At 42.2% G+C, this 20,877-nt stretch overlaps 1 protein-coding gene across 3 annotated transcripts in view; it reads left to right on the top strand.

Annotated features, from left to right (window-relative positions):
* Positions 1 to 3,629: 3,629 nt before the first annotated feature.
* Positions 3,630 to 20,877, top strand: part of LOC127655112 (target of Nesh-SH3-like) — a 51,916-nt gene continuing 34,668 nt past the window's right edge. For all 3 annotated transcript variants that reach the window (XM_052142741.1, XM_052142742.1, XM_052142739.1), the window contains exons 1-5: positions 3,630 to 3,910; positions 11,159 to 11,338; positions 11,411 to 11,479; positions 12,563 to 12,695; positions 14,654 to 14,835. In XM_052142741.1, the coding sequence (XP_051998701.1) occupies positions 3,835 to 3,910; positions 11,159 to 11,338; positions 11,411 to 11,479; positions 12,563 to 12,695; positions 14,654 to 14,835 (640 nt within the window). In that variant the 5' untranslated portion in view covers positions 3,630 to 3,834. The remainder of the gene's footprint in view (positions 3,911 to 11,158; positions 11,339 to 11,410; positions 11,480 to 12,562; positions 12,696 to 14,653; positions 14,836 to 20,877) is intronic.

Below are 20,877 nucleotides of genomic sequence, written 5' to 3'. Positions count from 1 at the left end.
ATCTACATGACTTGGAGAATCTGTCCACCACGGTTAGGATGGTGGTGTAACCCTGTGGGTTGGGTAGATCTGTGATGAAATCTACTGCGATGTGGGACCAAGGACAGCAAGGGGCAGGTAGAGGCTGAAGGAGACCAGATGGGAGCTTTCAAAGAGATTTAGTGGTGGCACACACACATTGCAGTTCTTTACATAATCAGCTACTTCAGTGGCTAAGTTCTCCTACCAAAACCAGTTTTGCACTAACCTGCACGTAGCTTGAATGCCTGGATGTCCAGAGCAGGCCAAATCATGAACCAACTGAAGGACTCTGTTACATAAGGAACTGGGAGCAAAGACTTTATCAGGAGGGCAGTCAGCGGGAGTGGGTTCTTGGTTCTGAGCTTGGGTAATATCTGCCATTATGTACCATTGTACGGGAGCGACAATGAGGGTTGGAGGGATGATGGAAGTCACAGGATTGTTGCCAGTAGAGGAGTCATAAATATGGGACAGGGCATCAGATTTGGTGATCTTGGAGCCAGGCCGAAAGCTGATAGTGAAATTGAACCTGGAGAAGAAGATGCGCCATCACTTTGCAGACTGAATATACTCCAAATTGTGATTATCCATGATTACCAGAAGTGAAGTGACGCTTGAGGTCATCAAATGCTTGACGGGCAGAAGGTGTCCAGTTTAGTGTCTGGATTTACAACAGAGCAAAGAGGTGAGTGGAGTAGCCACCAAGCTGAAACCTCGGATGAACCACCTGTAGAAATTGGCAAACCCAAGGAAGCCCTGTAGTTCCTTGATAGAAACTGGCAAAGGCCACTGCAGCATGGCTTGTACCTTGGATGAGTCCATGGAGACCCCTTCAGGGGAGATGATATACCCCAGGAATTAATTCATCATTAATTTGATGAATTAATCCAGAGATCTCCCTTCATCACGGCATGCTAGTTCCATTTGAAGATCAGCATTCAACCCCTGATGGAACAACTGCTTTAAAGTATCCTCAACCCACATGGTTTGTGCTGCTAGCATGTGGAAGTATAAAGCAAAGTCAGCAGCAGACTTATCATTCTGCTTGAGACTCAGAAGTTTTCCCGGGTCTTTACCACCCTCAGATTGCTCAAACTTCTGGTAAACTAGCTAATTGAGACAGAGAACCCTTTAAGATGTTTTCACGACTCCAAACTGCCGTAATCCAGTCTAATGCTTTACCTGACAGATGTGATATAATGAGGGAAACACAAGCTCACATTGTAACAGAAATCCTCAACACTTAATGGGTGACCAGTCAAAATTCTTGGGAAGTGAGAGTTGAGGATTAACAATGGCTGTAGAGGGCATTGTGCTGTAGGCAGAGTTGTTATTGGAAATCCCCTTTGGAGATAGACTTGGGTTTGGCTGCACGGACTTTAAGAGTTCTTCTGTGATTGAGGTGAGTTTGCACAGCTGTTGATGTTGACTCATAAGCATGGCTGCTTGTGCTGAAACAAGCTTGTGTAATTGTTAGAAAGCTGATGGTTCTAAATTTGGAAAAGTCTTCTGTAGCGAAGACGCAGGGGCAGAAGTGTTCATATGCAGCTTTATTAACAGTAAAAACAGTCAAACAAAGTAACAAATAAAAGGGTAAACAAAAGGCAGGCAAGAGTTTGGTACACAGGTAGACAATCCAGAAAGGCAAACCAAGTTAATCCGATAGTCTGAGGGGTAATCCGTAAAACAGGCAATAGTTCCAATTACTCACGAGCAGGCTGGGAAAACAGGCAGGAGTAAAAACAAAGGGTAAACAGGTAATGGGAATAAACGTTCAGAAATGTTGACAGGCAAACAAGACTTTGATTTGAATGTGAGAGAACCGGGAACTTTAATAGACAGAGTTAATATGAAGCAGATGGGAGAGTAATCAAATAGAGAGGAGGATTATGGGAAATGTAGTTCATAAGGAGTTAGTACTCAGGAGTTGTGACCTCTGGCAGCATTCAGGAGAGATCTCAGGCGCAGCAGTTATAACAGTAATGAGGAATGGACCTCATATTGATGATCTTAGATTAGAATTATTTTTATCCACTACAGGTGTTTTGTTTTAATTGCTAAAACATAATTGTGGCAGGGTGGGGCCGGGTCGTGATCATACACACCCGGTCCCTTATCAGGCTAATCAAGCCTCCGAGAGGGATAAAGGCAGGCTGCGGAGGATTGTGCGGGAGAGAGAACACATGTGTTTCAAAACACATGTGTGTGTTTTGAGTCTTTTAAGTTTATCATTAAAAATATTATTTATATTATCAAGCCGGTTCTCGCCGCCTCCTTCCCATTGAACTCCTTTATACTGGTGCCGAAATCCGGGAAGGAGGAGGGATACGCCGTAGTAGAGTTCTCGCCACTACCACCCACCCCAACGGAGCAGCCACGCCCATCTGCTGGGGGACGAGGAGCCCGGCTGCCTGGAAGCTGATGATGGCCGCCGACCGCGAGGGGAGAAGGGGCTCCTAACCGACCGCCTGGAGCGGTCAGGGCCGCTGCCAGGGGCGGAGGAGTCACCTACCAGCTGCTGAAAAGCAGTGGGGAGTTCCATCCACCAGGGGCTGGAGGAATGCCCCCGATCCGCCCGGAGAGGTGCGGCTGTCATCCGTTAGAGGGTGGAGGAGTGGCCGAGGAACAAGCTACGGCGTATCGGAAAACTGGAGATTAAGTGTTTTCTTTTCTTTCTCTCTCTCTCTCTCTCTCTCTCTCACTCTCTCACTGCCGCTCCGTGTTGGCCTTTTCCCTCTCATTTAAATTTTACAGTGTTTTTTTGGGGTGGTACTACACTGTTACCCACATTTAATTATTTCTGTTTCCCTCCCCTTGTCCCCTCCCTCGTCAAGGTAGATGGGGATGACCTGCCGGCAGACGGGGCAAGAGGCACGCCCCTCCCCAGGGAAAGAGCTGGGGGTGTACGTCATGCCAGAGGCTCCCCTGCCTGAGAGAACGAGGGAGGAATGTGGCAGGGCGGAGGGCAGGGCTGGGTCGTGATTATACTCACGCGGTTCCTTATCAGGCTTATCAACCTCTGAGAGGGATAAAGGCCGACTGCGGAGGATTGTGCGGGAGAGAGAGATAGGTTACGGACATGTCCTTCATGTGTGTGTTTTGTGTGTTTTAAGTTTATCATTAAAAATATTATTTATATTATCAAGCCGGTTCTCGCCTCCTCCTTCCCATTGAACTCCTTTACAGTAATGCAGCCTGGAATGTACAGCTTTTGTTTCATTTTTCAAAAAGAGATCTGCTGTACCTGCTGTAAGTGATTATTTTACAGTAACAACCTAATTATTTTTATATAAGTGTGATCCCACAAGCTGAAACTGAACTAGAAGTACGGTAGAACAAAATATACAGTAATAAGCAGGGAAACCAAGAGTGCTGATATGAAAAGAGAGAGAGAGAGAGAGAGAGAGAGAGAGAGAGAGAGAGAGAGAGAGAGAGAGTGTGTGTGTGTGTGTGTGTGTGTGTGTGAGAGAGAGAGAGAGAGAGAGAGAGAGAGACAGAAAGAGATAAGCTAAAAATTTTACAACAACAGTGTGACATCATAGGGTCCCTCCCTTTTTGTTAATACTCCAGTATAGATGGAGCAGTCGTTCAAAAATCTCTCATATCATCACACCACACACACACACTACTTTCCAAACACACATCATCATACACACCCACACACTTGCTCTCATACACTCTTTGCATTGACATTAGCTGATCTGAGGTCACTTACAAGGACACAGAAAAAAACTTTTGGTCAAAGTTTAGAGAAGAGTTTTGTGTGGACTACAAGAGCTCTGTATTGTGTTTTCTCTGAGAAAAAAGGACAAAATGCAAGCCTACCTCCTCCTCCTCTTCCTCAGCAAGATGCTGCTGCTGAGATTGACCTCCACAACCGTACTCAGAGGTACCAAAACAAATCAATAACACTTAAAATTTTAGGATCATAAATGTTTAGACCATCATATTTAGGAATAATTTGTTTTTGACTGTATTTCACATTAGTTTTTATCTCTTTCTACTTATAATATCAAACAGGAAAAAAAACAGGTTTCTAATGCACACCCATGATTGACAATATACTGATTGAGAATACAAACATATGGGATGAACTGCATTGAAAATTGTGTGAAAGTATGCATATATCTTTTAGAATGTGATCTTATTGAAGTCACAAGTCTGGAATGCTGTGTATGCATGATCTTGATTTGAGCATGCAAGTTCAGCTGTTGTCAATATATCTGTGCGTTTTCTTCTTTGACTAGGATGGTGGAATAATTAGCTGTAATTGGAACCATCATAGAGCCATCCTTGAGTGCACTTAAATATTTTCTAATGATGTTCATAAATACTGAGAAAATAATTTGTTCTAGGTATATTAAATGCATATTTGCAGATTTTAATTTTGAAGGTATAATGTCAATTTGGAGGTCAAACTTATTCTTATTGGACATATTTAACAGATTTCATGGCACTGCAAAAAGAATGCACAAACTAAGACTTGGGGGGGCAGGTTTAAGTGATTTACAAGGACTTTTTTTAGGTAAACTGGTTAGGTTAACTGGTAAACTGGTATTTACAAGGGTATTATGCTATACATGTGGTTTATAAGGACATTTCTAGTGTCCCCATAATCTAAATCACTTAAAAAACATACTAAATTTTTTTTTTGAAAATATAAAAATGCAGAAAGTTTTTTGTGAGGGTTAGGTTTAGGAGTAGGGTTAGGGCAGGGGTGGGCAACTATTTTGTTAAAGGGGCCACATCAGGCTTTAAGTAGTGCATGGGGGGCCACATAGTATTCCTTTTGCGATACAATGTTCTGCACTGATTTGTTTTTTGTAACTTTTAAGCCCAGAAATAGTTGTGTACTCAATTTTCTGAAGTGTATCTGTGACTAATGGTACAATTCTACAATTGCCTAAAGTATTGTATTGCTCTACAAAGGCAGAATTTTTTCAGTCCCAGGATATGTTTTGGCCTCAGCACACCCTTTTACCTTTGTTTTATGTGTATGATGCACATAAGAACGGATTTTTGGCTATTACATATTCTGCCAACTGAAATTAATTGAATTTCATAGACAGTTAGAAAACGTCTTGGTTACTGTCATAACCTCCGTTCCCTGATGGAGGGTGGTTAGTGAGTGGAATTTGCATGCCACTTATTAAAGGAGAAGGAATGCCAACTCTCATTCGGGTTTTGTGCTGAGGAGCAGAGACAAAGTCCGGCAATTTCAGCAGCTAGTACTCCGTTGTGGCAAGAGGGACACATCGTCTCCTTCCCTCTATCAGGGAACGGAGGTTACGACAGTAACCAAGACGTTCTCCTTCTGTCACTCACTCGACATTGTGTTGATGTAGTGACACTAGGATCCCTACAGAAAAACGGCACAACAGCCGAACCGTGTTACGTGAACTGCTGATGCAGGTGCAAGCAAGCTGCTGCGTGCATAAGAGCAGGTGCATCAGTCTGCACATAACCTCCCCCAATGTCCCAAAAAGACATCATGTAGTTCCCCACATCCCTAAGGGGGGCATAACGCACCAGCCGCAGCCTTTTCTTTCTATGTTTTCTCTCCACAGAGTACCATTGTACTCACCAGCCACACATGGAAGGGGCGCAGTGGTAGGTCCTGCCTGTAAGGGTAGGAGCTCTAAAAACACGTGGCCAGTGCAGAGAGGGCCATGCCCAAGGGAGATGTGGGTCTGCGGACAGGGAGACCGTACCACGGAAAATACATCACAGGGGACTACCTGAGTAATTGGCACCTGTGAAGCACTTATCCCAGTACAGGGCATATTAGTAACCATAGTGGGTCTGGCTGTGAACTCCTCCACCGAATTCATGAGCCCCAGGGCTAGGGAGAAAAGACATCCAAGATCCACGACATTGTGTACTCGACTGGGGGTAAAAGCACACGCTTTTGCCTCAGGGGAGGGGAAAGGCACCATACACAAGCTATACACCTGGCAAGTTGTTCTGTATTACCAAACTCTACCTGTTCGTACCTGACAAAACACGGGACGAAACCAGCTCAGCCTGAGATTGTAAAAGCTTGCAAAAGTATTGGGTGTAGCCCAGCCCGCTGCTCTGCAGATGTCTCCTAGAGAGGTGCCATGGGCCAGTGCCCACGAGGATGCCACACTCCTAGTAGAGTGTGCTGATATTACCAAAGGGGTGGGCACTGCCTGGGCCTGGTATGCCAGAGCAATGGCATCCACAATCTAGTGGGAAAGCCTCTGTTTGGAGACAGCATTCCCTTTTCGCTGTCTACTGAAGCTGACAAAGAGCTGCTCAGAGCGTCTAAAGCTCTGCGTGCAATCCAAGTATGTGCACAAAGCATGGACCGGACACAGCAATGACAGGGTTGGGTCTGCCTCCTCCCAGGGCAGTGCTTTCAGGCTCACAACCTGATCCCTGAAGGGGGTCGTGGGAACCTTGGGCACATAGCCTGGCCGGGTTCTCAGTATCACATGAGAATCTGCCAGACCGAACTCCAGTCAAGTGTCACTGACAGAAAATGCTTGCAGGTCCCCAACCCCCTTAATGGAGGTGAGCACAATCTGTAGGGCCGTCTTCAAGGAGAGGGCTTTCAGCTCGACTGACTCTAGCGGCTCAAAGGGGGCTCCCTGAAGGCCCAGGAGGACCACAGAGAGATCCCATGAGGGGAAGATGCGTGGCCTGGGAGGATTTAGCCTCCGGAGAAACCTGATGATCAGGTCATGCTTCCCTAGTGACTTACCGTCCACTGCGTCATGTTGGGCCGCTATAGCGGCTACATATACCTTCAAGGTGGAGGGGGACAGCCACTCCTCCAGCCTCTCCTGCAAGAAAGAAAGCACTGACCTGACTGCGTATCTCTGGGGGTCTTCCTCTGGGGGAACACCAATTCACAAACAAGCGCCACTTCAGGGAACAAAGATGCATCATAGAGGAAGCTCTGGCCTGAGTGATTGTGTCTACGACTGCTGGTGTTAGGCCACTTAGATCTTCCATGTCCCATCCAAGGGCCAAACATGGAGGTTCCAGAGGTCTGGGCATGGGTGCCAGATGGTGCACCTTCCCTGAGAAATTAGGTCCTTCCTCAGGGGAATCTGCCAGGGAGGTGCTTTCTCGAGGAGCGTGAGGTTCGAGAACCAAGTCTGGGTGGGACAATATGGGGCCATGAGGGTGACTCATTCCTCATCCTCACTGACCTTGCACAGGTTCTGTGCAAATAGGCTCACTGGGAGGAATGCATATTTGTACAGCCCCCAGGGTCAGCTGTGTGCCTCCCATCGGGGAATACCAGAGCGATCAGTGTGAGGATTCACGGGAAGTGAGCAGGTCTACCTCTGCTTTGCCGAATCGACTCCAAATCAGCTGGACCACCTGGGAGTGGAGTCTCCACTCTCCGCTGAGCATCGCCAGCTGCGACGGCATGTCCGCTGTAGCATTGAGGCTGCCTGGGATGTGAGTGGCCTGCAGCAACCTCAGCCACCCGACGCATCTGAACACCTGCTTTAGGGGATCTCCTGCCCATAAAAACATGAGGTCTGTCCAAGTGCTGAATATGTGGTGGTAGAGCGACGTGATAGCTACAAGATGTGTGCCATGGTGCCATGCCCATCTCGGGACTCGTGTCTGAAGCCAGTGCTGAAGCGGTCTCATATGCGTCAACCTGAGTGGCGTGACCACTGCCGAGAAAGCCATATGCCCCAAGAACCTCTGTAAGTGTTTCAGTGGAACCTTTGTCTTCCACCTGAATGACTTCAGGCAGTTCAGCACAACTACATGTGCTTGCTTGTGTGGCGCACTATCATTGGGACCGAGTCTAACTCGGTCTTGCCGAGAAAAGCGATGCTATGAACTTGGGAGAGCTTGCTCTTTTCCCAGTTAACCCAAAGCCCTATACGGATGAGGTGATTGAGCACAAGGTCCCTGTGCGCACACAGCAACTCTCAAGAGTGTGCTAGAATCAGCCAGTTGTCGAGGTTGCTGAGTATGCGGACGCCCACTTCCCTTAACAGGCGAAGAGCTGCCTCTGCGACATGAGGAGACAGGGAGAGGCTGAAGGGGAAGACCTTGTACTGATACGACCGGCCGTGAAAAGCAAACCGTAGGAAGGGTCTGTGTCGAGGTAAAACCGAGATGTGAAAGTACACATCCTTCAGGTCTACCGCCACAAACCAATCTTGATGCTGGACACATGTCAGAATGTGTTTATGCATTAGCATCTTGAACATGAGTCTGCGTAAGGCCCGGTTCAGAACTCGCAGGTCCAAGATTGGCCGCAACCTACCTACCTTGCAAAGAAGGGTTGCGATCACGGCACACAGGGTGAGCAGGTGACGCCACGTTGAGGAGCTTTGCTTCGTCCCGAGTTGGCTGCGCTGAGGGGAACCTCGAAGCACTTATCTTGCTCTGCGTATCCTGCATAGGGCAGGTTAGCAACTGAGGAGGAGGACCTCTCTGGTCATCCTCGAGACTCATCACAACCAGTTGGCCATAGACATGGCACAGCCAGTCGCGCAAAGGCGGGGGGGACCGCATTCACGGGGCCCTGGCTGCGAGGACTTTGTGTCTGGTCACCTTGACAATGGTGGTCGTGAACACCGATTATGTGACTCCTGTGAGTGGGATTGAGGAAACTGCTCTTTTTTTTACAATTTGGGTACCGCAGTCCGTTCAGTATGCAGCGAACAAAAAAGAGAAGGAAACAAAAGATTTACCTCCTGGCCCTTCACCGGGGATTGAGTGCTCTGGATACAAGCTACTTAGTGGACGTCTCGCTCCCTGGGGCATCCGTCTCAGGGGCGCTTAGGAGCCTTCCGGGTCCTCGTGCCGGCCCATGAGACGGGGGGCGTTAGCTTCCTGCGGGGGGCTCTATGCTGGGGCCAAGAGCTGGGCTCTGGCTGAGGCGACGCCCTCAGCAAGCAGACGGGGTGTGGGATCTTGAGCCACGCTGGGGCAAGATGTGCTGGATGGCCTCCGTCTGCTTCTTCACCACCGAGAACGGCTGGGCAGCCAGATTCAGCCACAGGTGGCGCTCCTGGACCACCAAGGTGGACATCGCCTGCCGGAGTGTTCGCGCTGTGACCTTCGTCGCCTCGGAGGCTGAGGTTGGTCACCGAGCACAGCTCCAGCAGCACATCGGGATCAGGACTACCCCCGTGCAGTTCTTTTAGTGCCTTGGCCTGGTGTACCTGCAGGAGGGCCAGGGGATGCAGGGCAGAGGCGGTCTGTCCAGCGCCACTGTAGGCTTTGGTCCTACAGGCTCTGGAGGGGAGCAATGAACGATCCCGCCAGGTGGCGACGTTTTGCGGGCACAGGTGCATCGCAACCACCTTATCCACCTGATGGAAATTTTATGTGATGGTTATGTTTAGGGGTAGGGTTAGGGGATAGAATATAAAGTTTGTACAGTATAAAAAATATTATGTCTATGGAAAGTCCCCATAAAACATGGAAACCCAAAATGTGTGTGTGTGTGAGAGAGAGAGAGAGAGAGAGAGAGAGAGAGAGTTTGTGTTTGTAAGAGAGAGAGAGAGAGTTTGTTTGTGTAAGTGTGAGAGTGTGTTTGTGTGTGTGTGTGTGTGTGTGAGAGAGAGAGAGAGAGAGTATGTGTTTGTGTGTGTGTGTGTGTGTGTGTGTGTGTGTGTGTGTGTGTGTGTGTGTGTGTGTGTGTGTGTGTGTGTGTGTGTGGGCAGGTATAAGTGGTTTATCTTTTAGGAAAATGTTACATTACTGGAGTAAAATGGGTAGTGAATGGCGTTTCATATTTATTTAAAGTATCTTAGACATATTTCTTAAAATTCCTTAAAGGGATCAGACAAAAATGAAAATTCTGGCATCATTTGCTCACCCTCATTTTGTTCCAAACCTGTATAATTTTCTTTTCTCAGTGGAGCACAAAAGAAAATTGAAGTCAGAATGATAACCTCAGTCACCATTTACTTTCTTTAAGTGAAAAAAAAAAAAAGATGCAATGAAGATAAATGGTGACTGGGACTAACAAACTGCCTAACATCTCCTTTTGTGTTCCATGGAAGAAATTCATAGGTTTGGAACAGCATGTGGGTGAGTTAAATTTTCTTTTTTTTCAACAAGAGAACATCGCTACACAATTACAAGTCATACCCACACATGATTTTTGACACTTCTCTGCAAAACAGCAGTTTATCTGCTAATCCCTCAGGGAGTGATACAGTGATGTAATAAATGGGCTGTTTGTGTGCTATGGAGCTCTGTGTTCAATGCCAGGGATTTCCTCCACAGCGGTAACCTCTAACTCTGGCATAGGATGCTGTTTTCATTATTTATTCTTCAGAAGAGACGTGCACACCCTTTATGAGAACAAAACCACTGGGGACTTGGACTGGGCTTCTTTTAGATGTTTGTTTCGTTGTCATAGTTAGCACAACTAGGTCATTCTAATGACTGAACGTGATGTTTGTGTGGGAGACAGCGCTGATGGATAGTGCATGGGTGTATGACAAAATACTGTAGTTGTAGAAGTGGAGCTTTCAGAAAGTGGAAAATCTGACTGGACTGACTGTTATTCCAAATGTCTTGGCAAAAATTTAGATACAGCCACATGTCAGCAAATGGTCCTAGCTGAAGTCATTATTGAGTGCATTGGATTTAACTAAATCTGATATATCTTTTGTGTGTTTGGGTGTGTACACAGGTTTTGTAATACATGTGAGAGAATCTCCTTTTTGAGATTTGAAGTGGCCATAATCTCACTATATGAAACGTTAATAAAATCTTGTTTTGCTATTGGTTTCTGTGAGGGTTAGGTGCAGGGGTAGTTTAAGGTTGGCTATTGCAAATATAATCCGTCTTGCATCTTTCTAAAAAGGCGGGATTGGGTGGTTTACGAGGACGTTTTTTAAGGTTACAAACTGGTAATTACAAGGGTATTATGCTATAAATGTGGTTTATGAGGACATTTCTAGTGTCCCCATAATTCAAATCAATTCAAGTTTTTTGTGAGGCTTAGGTTTAGGGGTAGGGTTAGTGGATAGAATCTATAGATCATACAGTATAAAAATCATTATGTCTACGGAGAGTCCTCATAAGAATAGCCGCACCAATTATGCATTGTTTGTGTGTGTGTGTGTGTGTGTGTGTGTGTGTGTGTGTGTGTGTGTGTGTGTTTGAATACCAGGGCAAAGACAAATCATGAAGGTGCATATCAGTGCTGTTGGAGACACCATTACATTCAAGTTTATGCAGCCTCAATTGGACACCAGATTGGAGGGATACATCCTGGGCTATGGCAGCAGCATGTTCTCCAAACAATTTATCCAGCTACCCAAAAATGGAGAACCCTATGAAACGGAGATAGGTAAAAGTTTTCTGATAAACCCCCATTCTTAGAGTTTGTTCTTTATTTTAGTGGTTCTCCTCTCTCCTCTAGATGCTGAGCCTAAATATCTGCTCGCATTGCAGTCAGTAAAAGCTGATGAACCTAAGAAACAGTGCACAGGTAAGCTTACCATACCACCACAAGAGCAAACAACAATCTGTAATTTTCTCAAACAGTGGCCTCAAAAAGTATTTTGACACTTAAATCACACTCAAAATGAATGAATGCCATGGCTTTAGATAACAAAATATCAAACCAATTGGCGGTTGTTTGAAAGAATGTTAGCACAAGCAAGCTTTACAAAAAAGGAATTGACAAACAATAGACACCATTCAAAATTAATAGTTAATAGGCACTGACGTGCACAGAACGATGGCAGCAGGGGCGCAAATCTAAAGGTGCCCTTTTGGTTGTCCAGAAAATGGGGAGACATTTTAATAATTAAATAATAATAGTTAAATAAAAAATATAAAAAATCTCATCATAATCTCACAATAACAGTAAAAATTTGTCATTATGAGATTTGTTAAGTATTTTTAATAACAACTGTAGCAGCCAATAATGTAATAGCTACTGTTAATGTAATAACTGGCAATAATGTAATAAAGTTATTATGTTATTGGTTCAGAAATGTTATTACATTATTTGTAAGTTATTACATTATTGACTTTTATTACATTAGGAATGGAAAATGTATTAGTTTATTGGCAGTTATTACATTAACGGTAGTTATTGGCTGCTACTCATTCAAAAAAATAAAATAAATCAATACCCTTTTTTATCCTTCTGCCCCTGTCCCTGCTAAGGTCTGTGCATATCACTGTTGATAGGTATATTATTAGTAATATAAATAAAATAACATTTGGTTCTAATTCAGAGTATCTATGGAGTAATAATAATAATATTAATAGTCCATAGTTAATGTGAAGAAATACACCTGTGCTTACTCTGCTAGAGCACACGTGTGAACTTGAGGAGAACTGAATTCACATACATACACTAAAAATTACTTTGGGAGCAGTTTGTTAACAGTATTGCAAATATGGCTAACAAAAGTTAAGGTAGTTTTGAAAACAGGTCTAGCATAATTTGTTTGTTATATTTTGTTACCTATTGCAATTATATAATTAGTGTGGCTTGAGTGTCCAAATACTGGGCCTCTGTATAATGAAGTTTAACTGATTGCTGACTTTTGACATGTAGGGAAAGTCAATCTAGAGAAGCCATTACACCTTGTAATCGGTTCAGTAACACCATCCTCTGTGCTGCTATCCTGGGGGACAATACTGACAACCCCTTTCATGGATTCTATTCTGGATGATTGTATAGATGAGGGGTATGTGTTCTTATGTGTTATTCATATGTGTGTGTGTGTGTGTGTGTGTGTGTGTGTGTGTGTGTGTGTGCGTGTGTGTATTTATCACTTTGTGGGGACCAAATGTCCCCATAAGGATAGCAAAATCCGACATTTTGACGTTGTGGTGACAATTTGTCGGTCCCCATGATGAAAACAGCTTATAAATTATACTAAAAGTTTTTTGAAAATTTTAAAATGCAGAAAGGTTTCTGTGAGAGTTAGGTTTAGGTGTAGGGTTAGGGGATAGAATATAGTTTGTACAGTATAAAAATCATTATGTCTATGGAAAGTCCCCATAAAACATGGAAACCCATGTTTGTGTGTGTGTGTGTGTGTGTGTGTGTGTGTGTGCATATCGAGGTACCAAGTGTGTGCATTGTCTGGGCTTGATCAATGTGTTTTTTCCCCTCTCTCAAGATGTGCAAGTTTTTCACTGACAGTAGACAAAGAGCAGGTAAAAAATGTGTGCAGATGCTATGTGGTCCTGAGAACAACCAGTCACTCAAACAGATCACACAAACTGAAGGACAAAGAAACAGGCTTTAAATAGGGTAAACTAAACAATAATAATAATAATAATTTTTTAAAAAAGAAACAGTAAGACATAGTAATAAAATTAGAAAATGTTTTGGGAATAAAGTAATCTGGGATGTGTATGCGTAGGCAAATACACACTTTGGACAAGCAAGTGGAAAGCTTAACCTCAGCCCTCTATTAAACAATTCATTTGATACTTCTAACCCATAAAAAGCCCTTAAATACCAGAGAGAGAGAGAGAGAGAGAGAGAGAGAGAGAAAGAAACCTTTTTAAGAAAGAAAAAAAATTAATGTACCAATATAATGCTTTATTAACATTTACCAAACAAAGCCTTCCACAGTATAAAGATCAAAATGCACTAAAATTGCACTAATTATGTAACATTAAATGTTTCCCAAAGTCTAAGTGGGAGGTCTGCTAATTAAAATAATTAATCTCCATAGGTTTAGTATTCATTGCAATGGGCAGAAAATCTCCTAAACTCTCATCATCCATAATAGTAATCAGCTGGTAGACTGGCTATCCACTTTGCTATCGCAATCGTGAAATCTTGTTCACAATTCGCATCAGGGCGTCAAAGCCAGTGTCAAGCAGCACTTTGAACTCCACATGAAAAGCACTTGCAGACAAAAATGTCTCATTCTGCGTTTTGATGATAGTTAAGACTTGATGTGCTTCTCTGGTAATTAAATTACGCTTTATTAGGCTGAAAAATACTTTCTTTCTATCACAAATCCCATCTGGGATTGTTTTGCAAAACAAAGAGTGTTAAGAGGTCTTTTCTCCATCAATTTATCACTGACACTGAATCACTGCTGTGAGTGTTTGTGGTGTGTCTGTAAGTGTAATGACTCCAGGTGGGCATATCGCAAAGTTTTCACCCTTCCAACAAGTGTTAATGCTTTTATGCTTTATTAACAGTAAATGCGTTTATTGTGATAAAAAAAAATTAATGCGTTAAACTTTTTTAATCAATTGAACGTGTTAATTTTGACATCTCTAAAAAAATACATTTAAGAATCAAGTCTGAAAACCATCAATTAACTTCCATTAAGTGTTAAATCAATGTTCTAAGTAATAACAGATAGTCATGACATCATTGTAATATTTGAACACTGAATTAGGATTGGTTTTCTTAATTGCATCTATTTGTATACAACATTTTGATTATTCTTTTCTTTCATACATCTGTTTATCCATCCAAGAAGTCATATTATGTGTTGACACGTTATGTGAATACACACACTCAGTGTCTTGACAATTGCAATGTGGCTCTGATACAGCAGTTGATTTATGTAGAATCAAAGCTTAAAACCTAAGCTTTTATTGTTACTTTTATTGTTATTTTCTTCAGAATATGCTAATATGCTGTCTGTGGTTCTCTTTTCTCTCCTCTAAGACAGTTCACAGTGCGCTATAGAGAAAAGGAACCCAGCGAAATCTGGAATTACCAAACCTGTCCAACCACCAGCACTGTCATCGACAACCTCAAACCAGATGCTCAGTATGAGTTTGAGGTCCGAGCAGACACCGACACCACTAGTGGAGTCTGGAGCCCCCCAGCCGTCCATAACACAGTCGGTGTGTCCCACCACAATTAATCCCTTTTTACCCATTCTTTATAAATGTGTTTTGACAAAACAATCACTTTTGAAGACTGTTGTACTAAGAAAAGTTTGTATTAAATTAAAAAGGTCAAATTAGATTATTTTAAAAAGCAATGCGATTTTCCTCAAGTCTAAGAAAGATTTTTTCTATTGAGTTTCTGAAGAGATATTATTAACAAAGCCACAAAGTGTGCTCAGATTTGTCAAGATAGCAAAGTCTGCAATCATAAATCAAGGAATTCAGTATGAACTCAAACATTTCTCATTGATTCCAACAACAATAACTGATCCTTTATAATTTTTTTAGCTATATATTCATACTTTGTCAACATTTGTTTCATTTGTTCTTCCAAGGAATTCGGTTTCTGGGTAGTAAGTGTTATTTCCTAATTGCTTATGCCTCAAAAGTATAAGTAATGGCTATTATTCCCCACAAACATTGCCACTATTTTGATATTTTGAAATTTACCTATTTTCCAGAACATTCCAGATAGATTCAGTGCTGAGTAAACTTCAGGATTTGAATTTATTTCAGGATAACCCCTTGAGATGTAACATCTCATTTTCAAGGGGGTCCTGCACCAATCTATACAGACACAAAGATTAACCACACAGTACAAAAAAGACACAAACACAAACATATATACAAAACAATAACCCGCTCACCTACCCTTGCCCCAAATCAAATATAGCACACATTTTAAAGTATTATGACAAATAATCGGCCGAATGCATTAAACAACCAATGCGTCATTTATCAATATGCCTTATAACAAAATGTAACATGCAAGATAACATCACATCTCACATAGAAATGTCAAAGAAAATCAAGATAATTTTACAAGAAAAATCATAATTATATAGCCTACATACTACTATGTTTTCTACATAAATCATTTAATACCATTGTGTCCCTAATTACAAGAACATGTAGTTTTAAGAAAAGAAAAAAGTGATGATTTAAATAAACCAAATGTAGAAATAGACCTCAAAAAAAGAGGAAGGTTATTCCAGTCATGAGGGGCTTTATATTGAAATGCTCTCCTACCAGCTACAGAAAGTAACCTTGGTACTGTAAAAAATGTTGGGCATTGGAGGTGTCTAAGTGAGTATGCTGAGCAATAGGGTATTAAGTGCTGTTTAAGATATGCCGGACAATTAGAATAAACACATTTAAAAATAAACTGAATCCAGTGATAATCCCTTCGTGGTTTAGGTTGCAACCAGTTTAATGAATCATACATAAAACAATGATGATTTTTAAATGGACAGTTCAATATAAATCTCCAAAGAGAATTAAATACAACATTAAGGGGTTTGAGATTGGACTCAAAGGTATTAGTGTAAACTATGTCTGCATGATCAATAATTGGTATTACCAGTTGAGAAATAATTTCTTTTCTGACTTAAGTTGAAAAACAATTAATTGATCTGTACAAAGTATTAAGACATCCTGTAGCGAACACACCCACACAAGATGAGACAGTCACAATGTTGGATGAAAACTGCTTTATTAATAAAAGGCAGTCCAGACAAAAGTACAAACAAGGGGCAAATCCAATGAAGAGTAGTCGTGGGAAGCGTAGGGTCAAAAGCCGGGGAATCAAAGATATAACAAGGGGGAAGATCCAATGAGGGAGGTGAACGATAGCGGGGAAAAGAGTTAACAAGTAGGGCGATGAACTAGACGAGACTAGCGGGAACAAAGACAGGGAAACGAGAGGAAAAGGGAGTTGGCAAGCTAAGAGGTAATCAAACAGAGGGGTGGTCAAAACTAGACGAGACTAGCAGGGCAACGATACGGGGAACTAAATACAATAACCAACGGGATTCAAACGGAGGGATAGTGTATTTATAGGGGCGAGTGCAGGTGTAGACAATGACAGGTGACGAGACGAGTGCAGGTGTAACTAATGTGTGGGGACAAGAAGCGCGTGAGTGCAGGTGTAAACAATGTGTGAAGATAGGAAGCGCGTGAGTGCAAGTGGTCATAATGTTCAGGCTGATTGAGGCGAGTGCGCCAGAGGGAGGAGATATTTTACGAACAAGAGAGCCCGGGGAAGCATAGTGGGCGTGAGGGCTCGAGCGAGCAATGCGAGCGTCCGAACTCGAAGGGGGCGGAACGAGCGAGTAAGCACAAGGGAGTGCGCGTGTGTGAGAAGGGAGATAGTGTGCGTGTGTGAGGAAGCGGAGATGGGGCAGAGGAATGGGGTTCGTGACACATCCATATACTTTCCTAATGATATTATCAATATGTATCTTAAAGGGTAAGGTTGGAGTCGATCCAAAGGCCCAAATATTTAAATTCCTCTACAATCTGCAAAAGGGACCCATCTAAAAATTTTATTTCAAAACAGGAAGCACAACTTCTTTTTTGTATCGTGGAAAACACCATGCGGCAGGACTTCTTCATGTTCAACATAAGTTTATTAATGAACAGCCACTGTTATACTTTATCAAAGTCAGATTGAAGAGTTCTTTGAACTTGCAGCAAATCCCGATCAGAGGTATAGATGACTGTGTCATCAGCATAAAGCTCTAATTCACAATGAAAACAAACTTGTGCTAGGTCATTGATAAAGATTGAAAAAAGTAAGGGGCCTAAAGTTGAGCCTTGAGGAACACCTTTATCAACAATTAAATAATCTGACTGGAATCCTTGGTAAACAACACACTGACGTCTATTATGCAAATAGGAGTTGAACCAGAGCAGAGCATGTTTATTCAAACCAATAGAGTAAAGCTTATCCAGTAAAAGGTAATGGTCAACCATATCAACCATTATCTAAACACAGAGCAACTTCTAGAACTTTCTAGAACCTTTCAGTAATATAAATGGTAGTATATACAGGGGCTCCACCAGTTCAGTTTAGTTCCAGCTGCCTAAGTGTATATGTACATATCTGCATTTTTCTGAGATAGCATCAAGAGGCTGCAGCATCCGGCAGACGCATTTTGCTATGTCTGCATCCAATTTATCAAGACAAGAGTGAAAAAGTACTCAGTGGAAGCATAGGCTAAGATATGTGAGGCCTACAAGGCATATTTCAGCATGCCGATATTCAAGACAAACCCTGGGCACCTCATTTCACCTGCAAAAAAACTCTGGAAGGTAAGATGGACAATTGTTGATCGGAGGGTTAAAATGTTTTACAATTTTTAATGTTATTGAAAAAATATATCATATATGAAAAATGTTGCGAGAATCTCTTACACATTAGTCATGGGTGAAATAAATGTATTTTTGTAGGATGGTACAGAGGGGAAAAGAGAGCCATGAAGTTCGCTATCCTAAGAATTTTGCGGGAACCCACTGACCACTCAAGCAACTGCTACTTCTGCATGGTGGACCCTTCCAAAAGTCAGACTGGTAAGAATGCACCTGCCATCACATATCCGGACCTTCCTTCATCCATCATCCTGGTGCCACACTGCCAAGTGCTCCCCATACCCACTTGTCTGGAGAGAGCAGCCGTCTTTAGAAGAGAGCAGCAAGTCAGAGAGTGAGGAAGACGTTGCAGATTTAGATGACTAATTCAGAGGTGGAGCTGAGGAGAGAAACCCATACTACTCCAAACATAAAGACCTCAATGACTTGATTAGAGAACTTGGTCTCACCAAGTCCAATGCTGAGCTTTTGACGTCTAGGCTCAAGCAGTGGAACTTGTTGGATGAAAGTGTACAAGTCGCAGATCAGAGGAAGCATCAACAACCTTTTTCCAGCTTCTTCGCCTGTCAAGATGGGCTCTGCTTCTGCCACAATGTGACCAGTCTGTTCGAGGCAATCGGAATCGCCTGTAACCAAAATGAGAAGCAACTCTTCATTGACAGCTCATCCTGGAGCCTCAAAGCCATTCTGCTATATAATGGAAACAAGTACTGTACCTGTCACTTCCCCTGGCTCACTTGGTGCACCTCAAAGAGGATTACAACAGCAAGGCCTTGAAGTATGATGAGTACATTTGGGGGCTGATTTGTGAAAGTCATTTACAGTATAATCCTAAATCTCGAAAAACCACTCACTTCTAAATCTTTTGTAGTCATTTTTGTATTACTTTATTATAAATACATGATAATTTGGATTCATATTTTGTTTTTTCTGACTTTATGTGAACAAAAAGAAACAAATTTGCATGTTTTCTCATTGGAAATAGGTACATTTCAAAATATCACTGTCCTGGTCACAAACGCAAAGTTTGTGGGGAATAATAGCCAATTTTGATACTTTTGAGGCATATGCAATTAGGAAATAACACTTACTATCCAGGGAAAAATTTTATTACATAGTGGGAATGTTCCTCAAAATAATTTATCCATTACAAATGACTAATTACTTCTCTAAAGATTTTATCATTACTTTACTGATTCCTTGATTTTAACAAGTAATCACATTCCTAATTATTTTACTTTTTTTTTATTTATTTATTTTTATCCCCTTTTCTCCCTATATAGAATGCCCAATTCCCACAACTTAGTAGGTCCTCATGGTGGCGTGATTACTCACCTCAATCCGGGTGGTGGAGGACAAGTCTCTGTTACCTCTGCTTCTGAGACAGTCAATCTGCACATTTTATCATGTGGCTCGTTGTGTGTTTATCATGTGGCACAACTTAACATGCACCCTATTGAGAGCGAGAACCCCTAATCACGACCATGAAGAGGATACCCCATGTGACTCTACACTCCCTAGCAACCGGGCCAATTTGGTTGCTTAGGAGACCTGGCTAGAATCACTCAGCATGCCCTGGATTCAAACTCGCAACTCCAGTCAGCGTCAGTACTCGCTGAACTACCCAGTCCCCCAATTATTTTACTTTTAAATACTTTATAAATCACTTTTCCTAGAAAGGTTTTTGGTTTTCCACTCAAATTCAAAATATCTATATTTCCTCCTTATTCATTGTTTCACATCCTTCATCTGTCATGCTAACAGACGTACATATTAATTAATATTTTAAATGCATTATACATATTAGTTTAGAGCAAGAAATGTACCAAAAAGTAATTACTTTAAATTAAAGTCAGTAACTGTAATCTAATTACAATAATTTACAACCCCAATTCCGAAAACATTGGGACAGTATGAAAAATGCTATTAAAAATGATATGGAGTGATTGGTAAATTATATTATTTATTGTTTTTATGTACTGTTATTTAAAATCAGATGACTTCAACACACTCCAAAAAAGATGTGAAACATAACCGTTTCTTCTAATAACACTTATTAAGCATTTAGGCACTGAAGACACACGTTTGTTAAGTTTAAAAAGTGGAATTTTCCCCCATTCATCCATTATGAAGGTCTTCGGCTGGATAATTGTATGGGGTCTTCGTTTCCACATTCTGCACTTCATAATGCACCACACATTCTCAATTGGAGATGGTCAGGACTGCAGGCAGGCCAATCAGCACCCACACTCTCTTTGTCTCCAAAATGTTATACATCTGTTTGCATTAATGGTGCCCTCACAGATGTGCGAGTTGCCCATGCTATGGCCACTGACACACCCCTGGCCTACTTTGGACCTGATGCTGATAACAGTTTGGATGGTCCTTTTACTCTTTAGCCTGGAGAACATGACGGCTGTGTTTTTCTAAATGTATTTGAAATGTGGACTCATCGGACCAAAAAATATGGTTCCACTGTTCTGCTTTCCATCTAAGATGAGACCGAGCCCAGAGAAGTCATCAGCGCTTCTGGACAGTGTTGACGTAGAGCTTCTGCTTACTTTTTAGAAAAGACTTAACTTGCGTCTGTGGATGCAGCAGTGAATGGTGTTGACTAACAAAGGTTTACTAAAGTAATCCCAAGCCAGTGTTCATGATATCCATTACAGATGAATTATGTTTTTTAAGACAGTGATGTCTGAGGGATTACAGATCACGCACATTCAGAAGTCATGTTGCCCTTTATGCACCAAGATTTGACCAGATTCCTTGAATCTTTTAACTATATTGTGCACTTTAGAGGGTGAAATGCCCAAAATCCTTCAAATTTGTCTTTGGTGAACATTG

Source organism: Xyrauchen texanus, chromosome 14 (genome assembly GCF_025860055.1).
Source record: "Xyrauchen texanus isolate HMW12.3.18 chromosome 14, RBS_HiC_50CHRs, whole genome shotgun sequence".
In the NCBI taxonomy this organism is placed as follows: domain Eukaryota; kingdom Metazoa; phylum Chordata; class Actinopteri; order Cypriniformes; family Catostomidae; genus Xyrauchen; species Xyrauchen texanus.
Note: the sequence above shows the minus strand (reverse complement) of the source record. Positions and strands in the feature narration are given on the sequence as shown.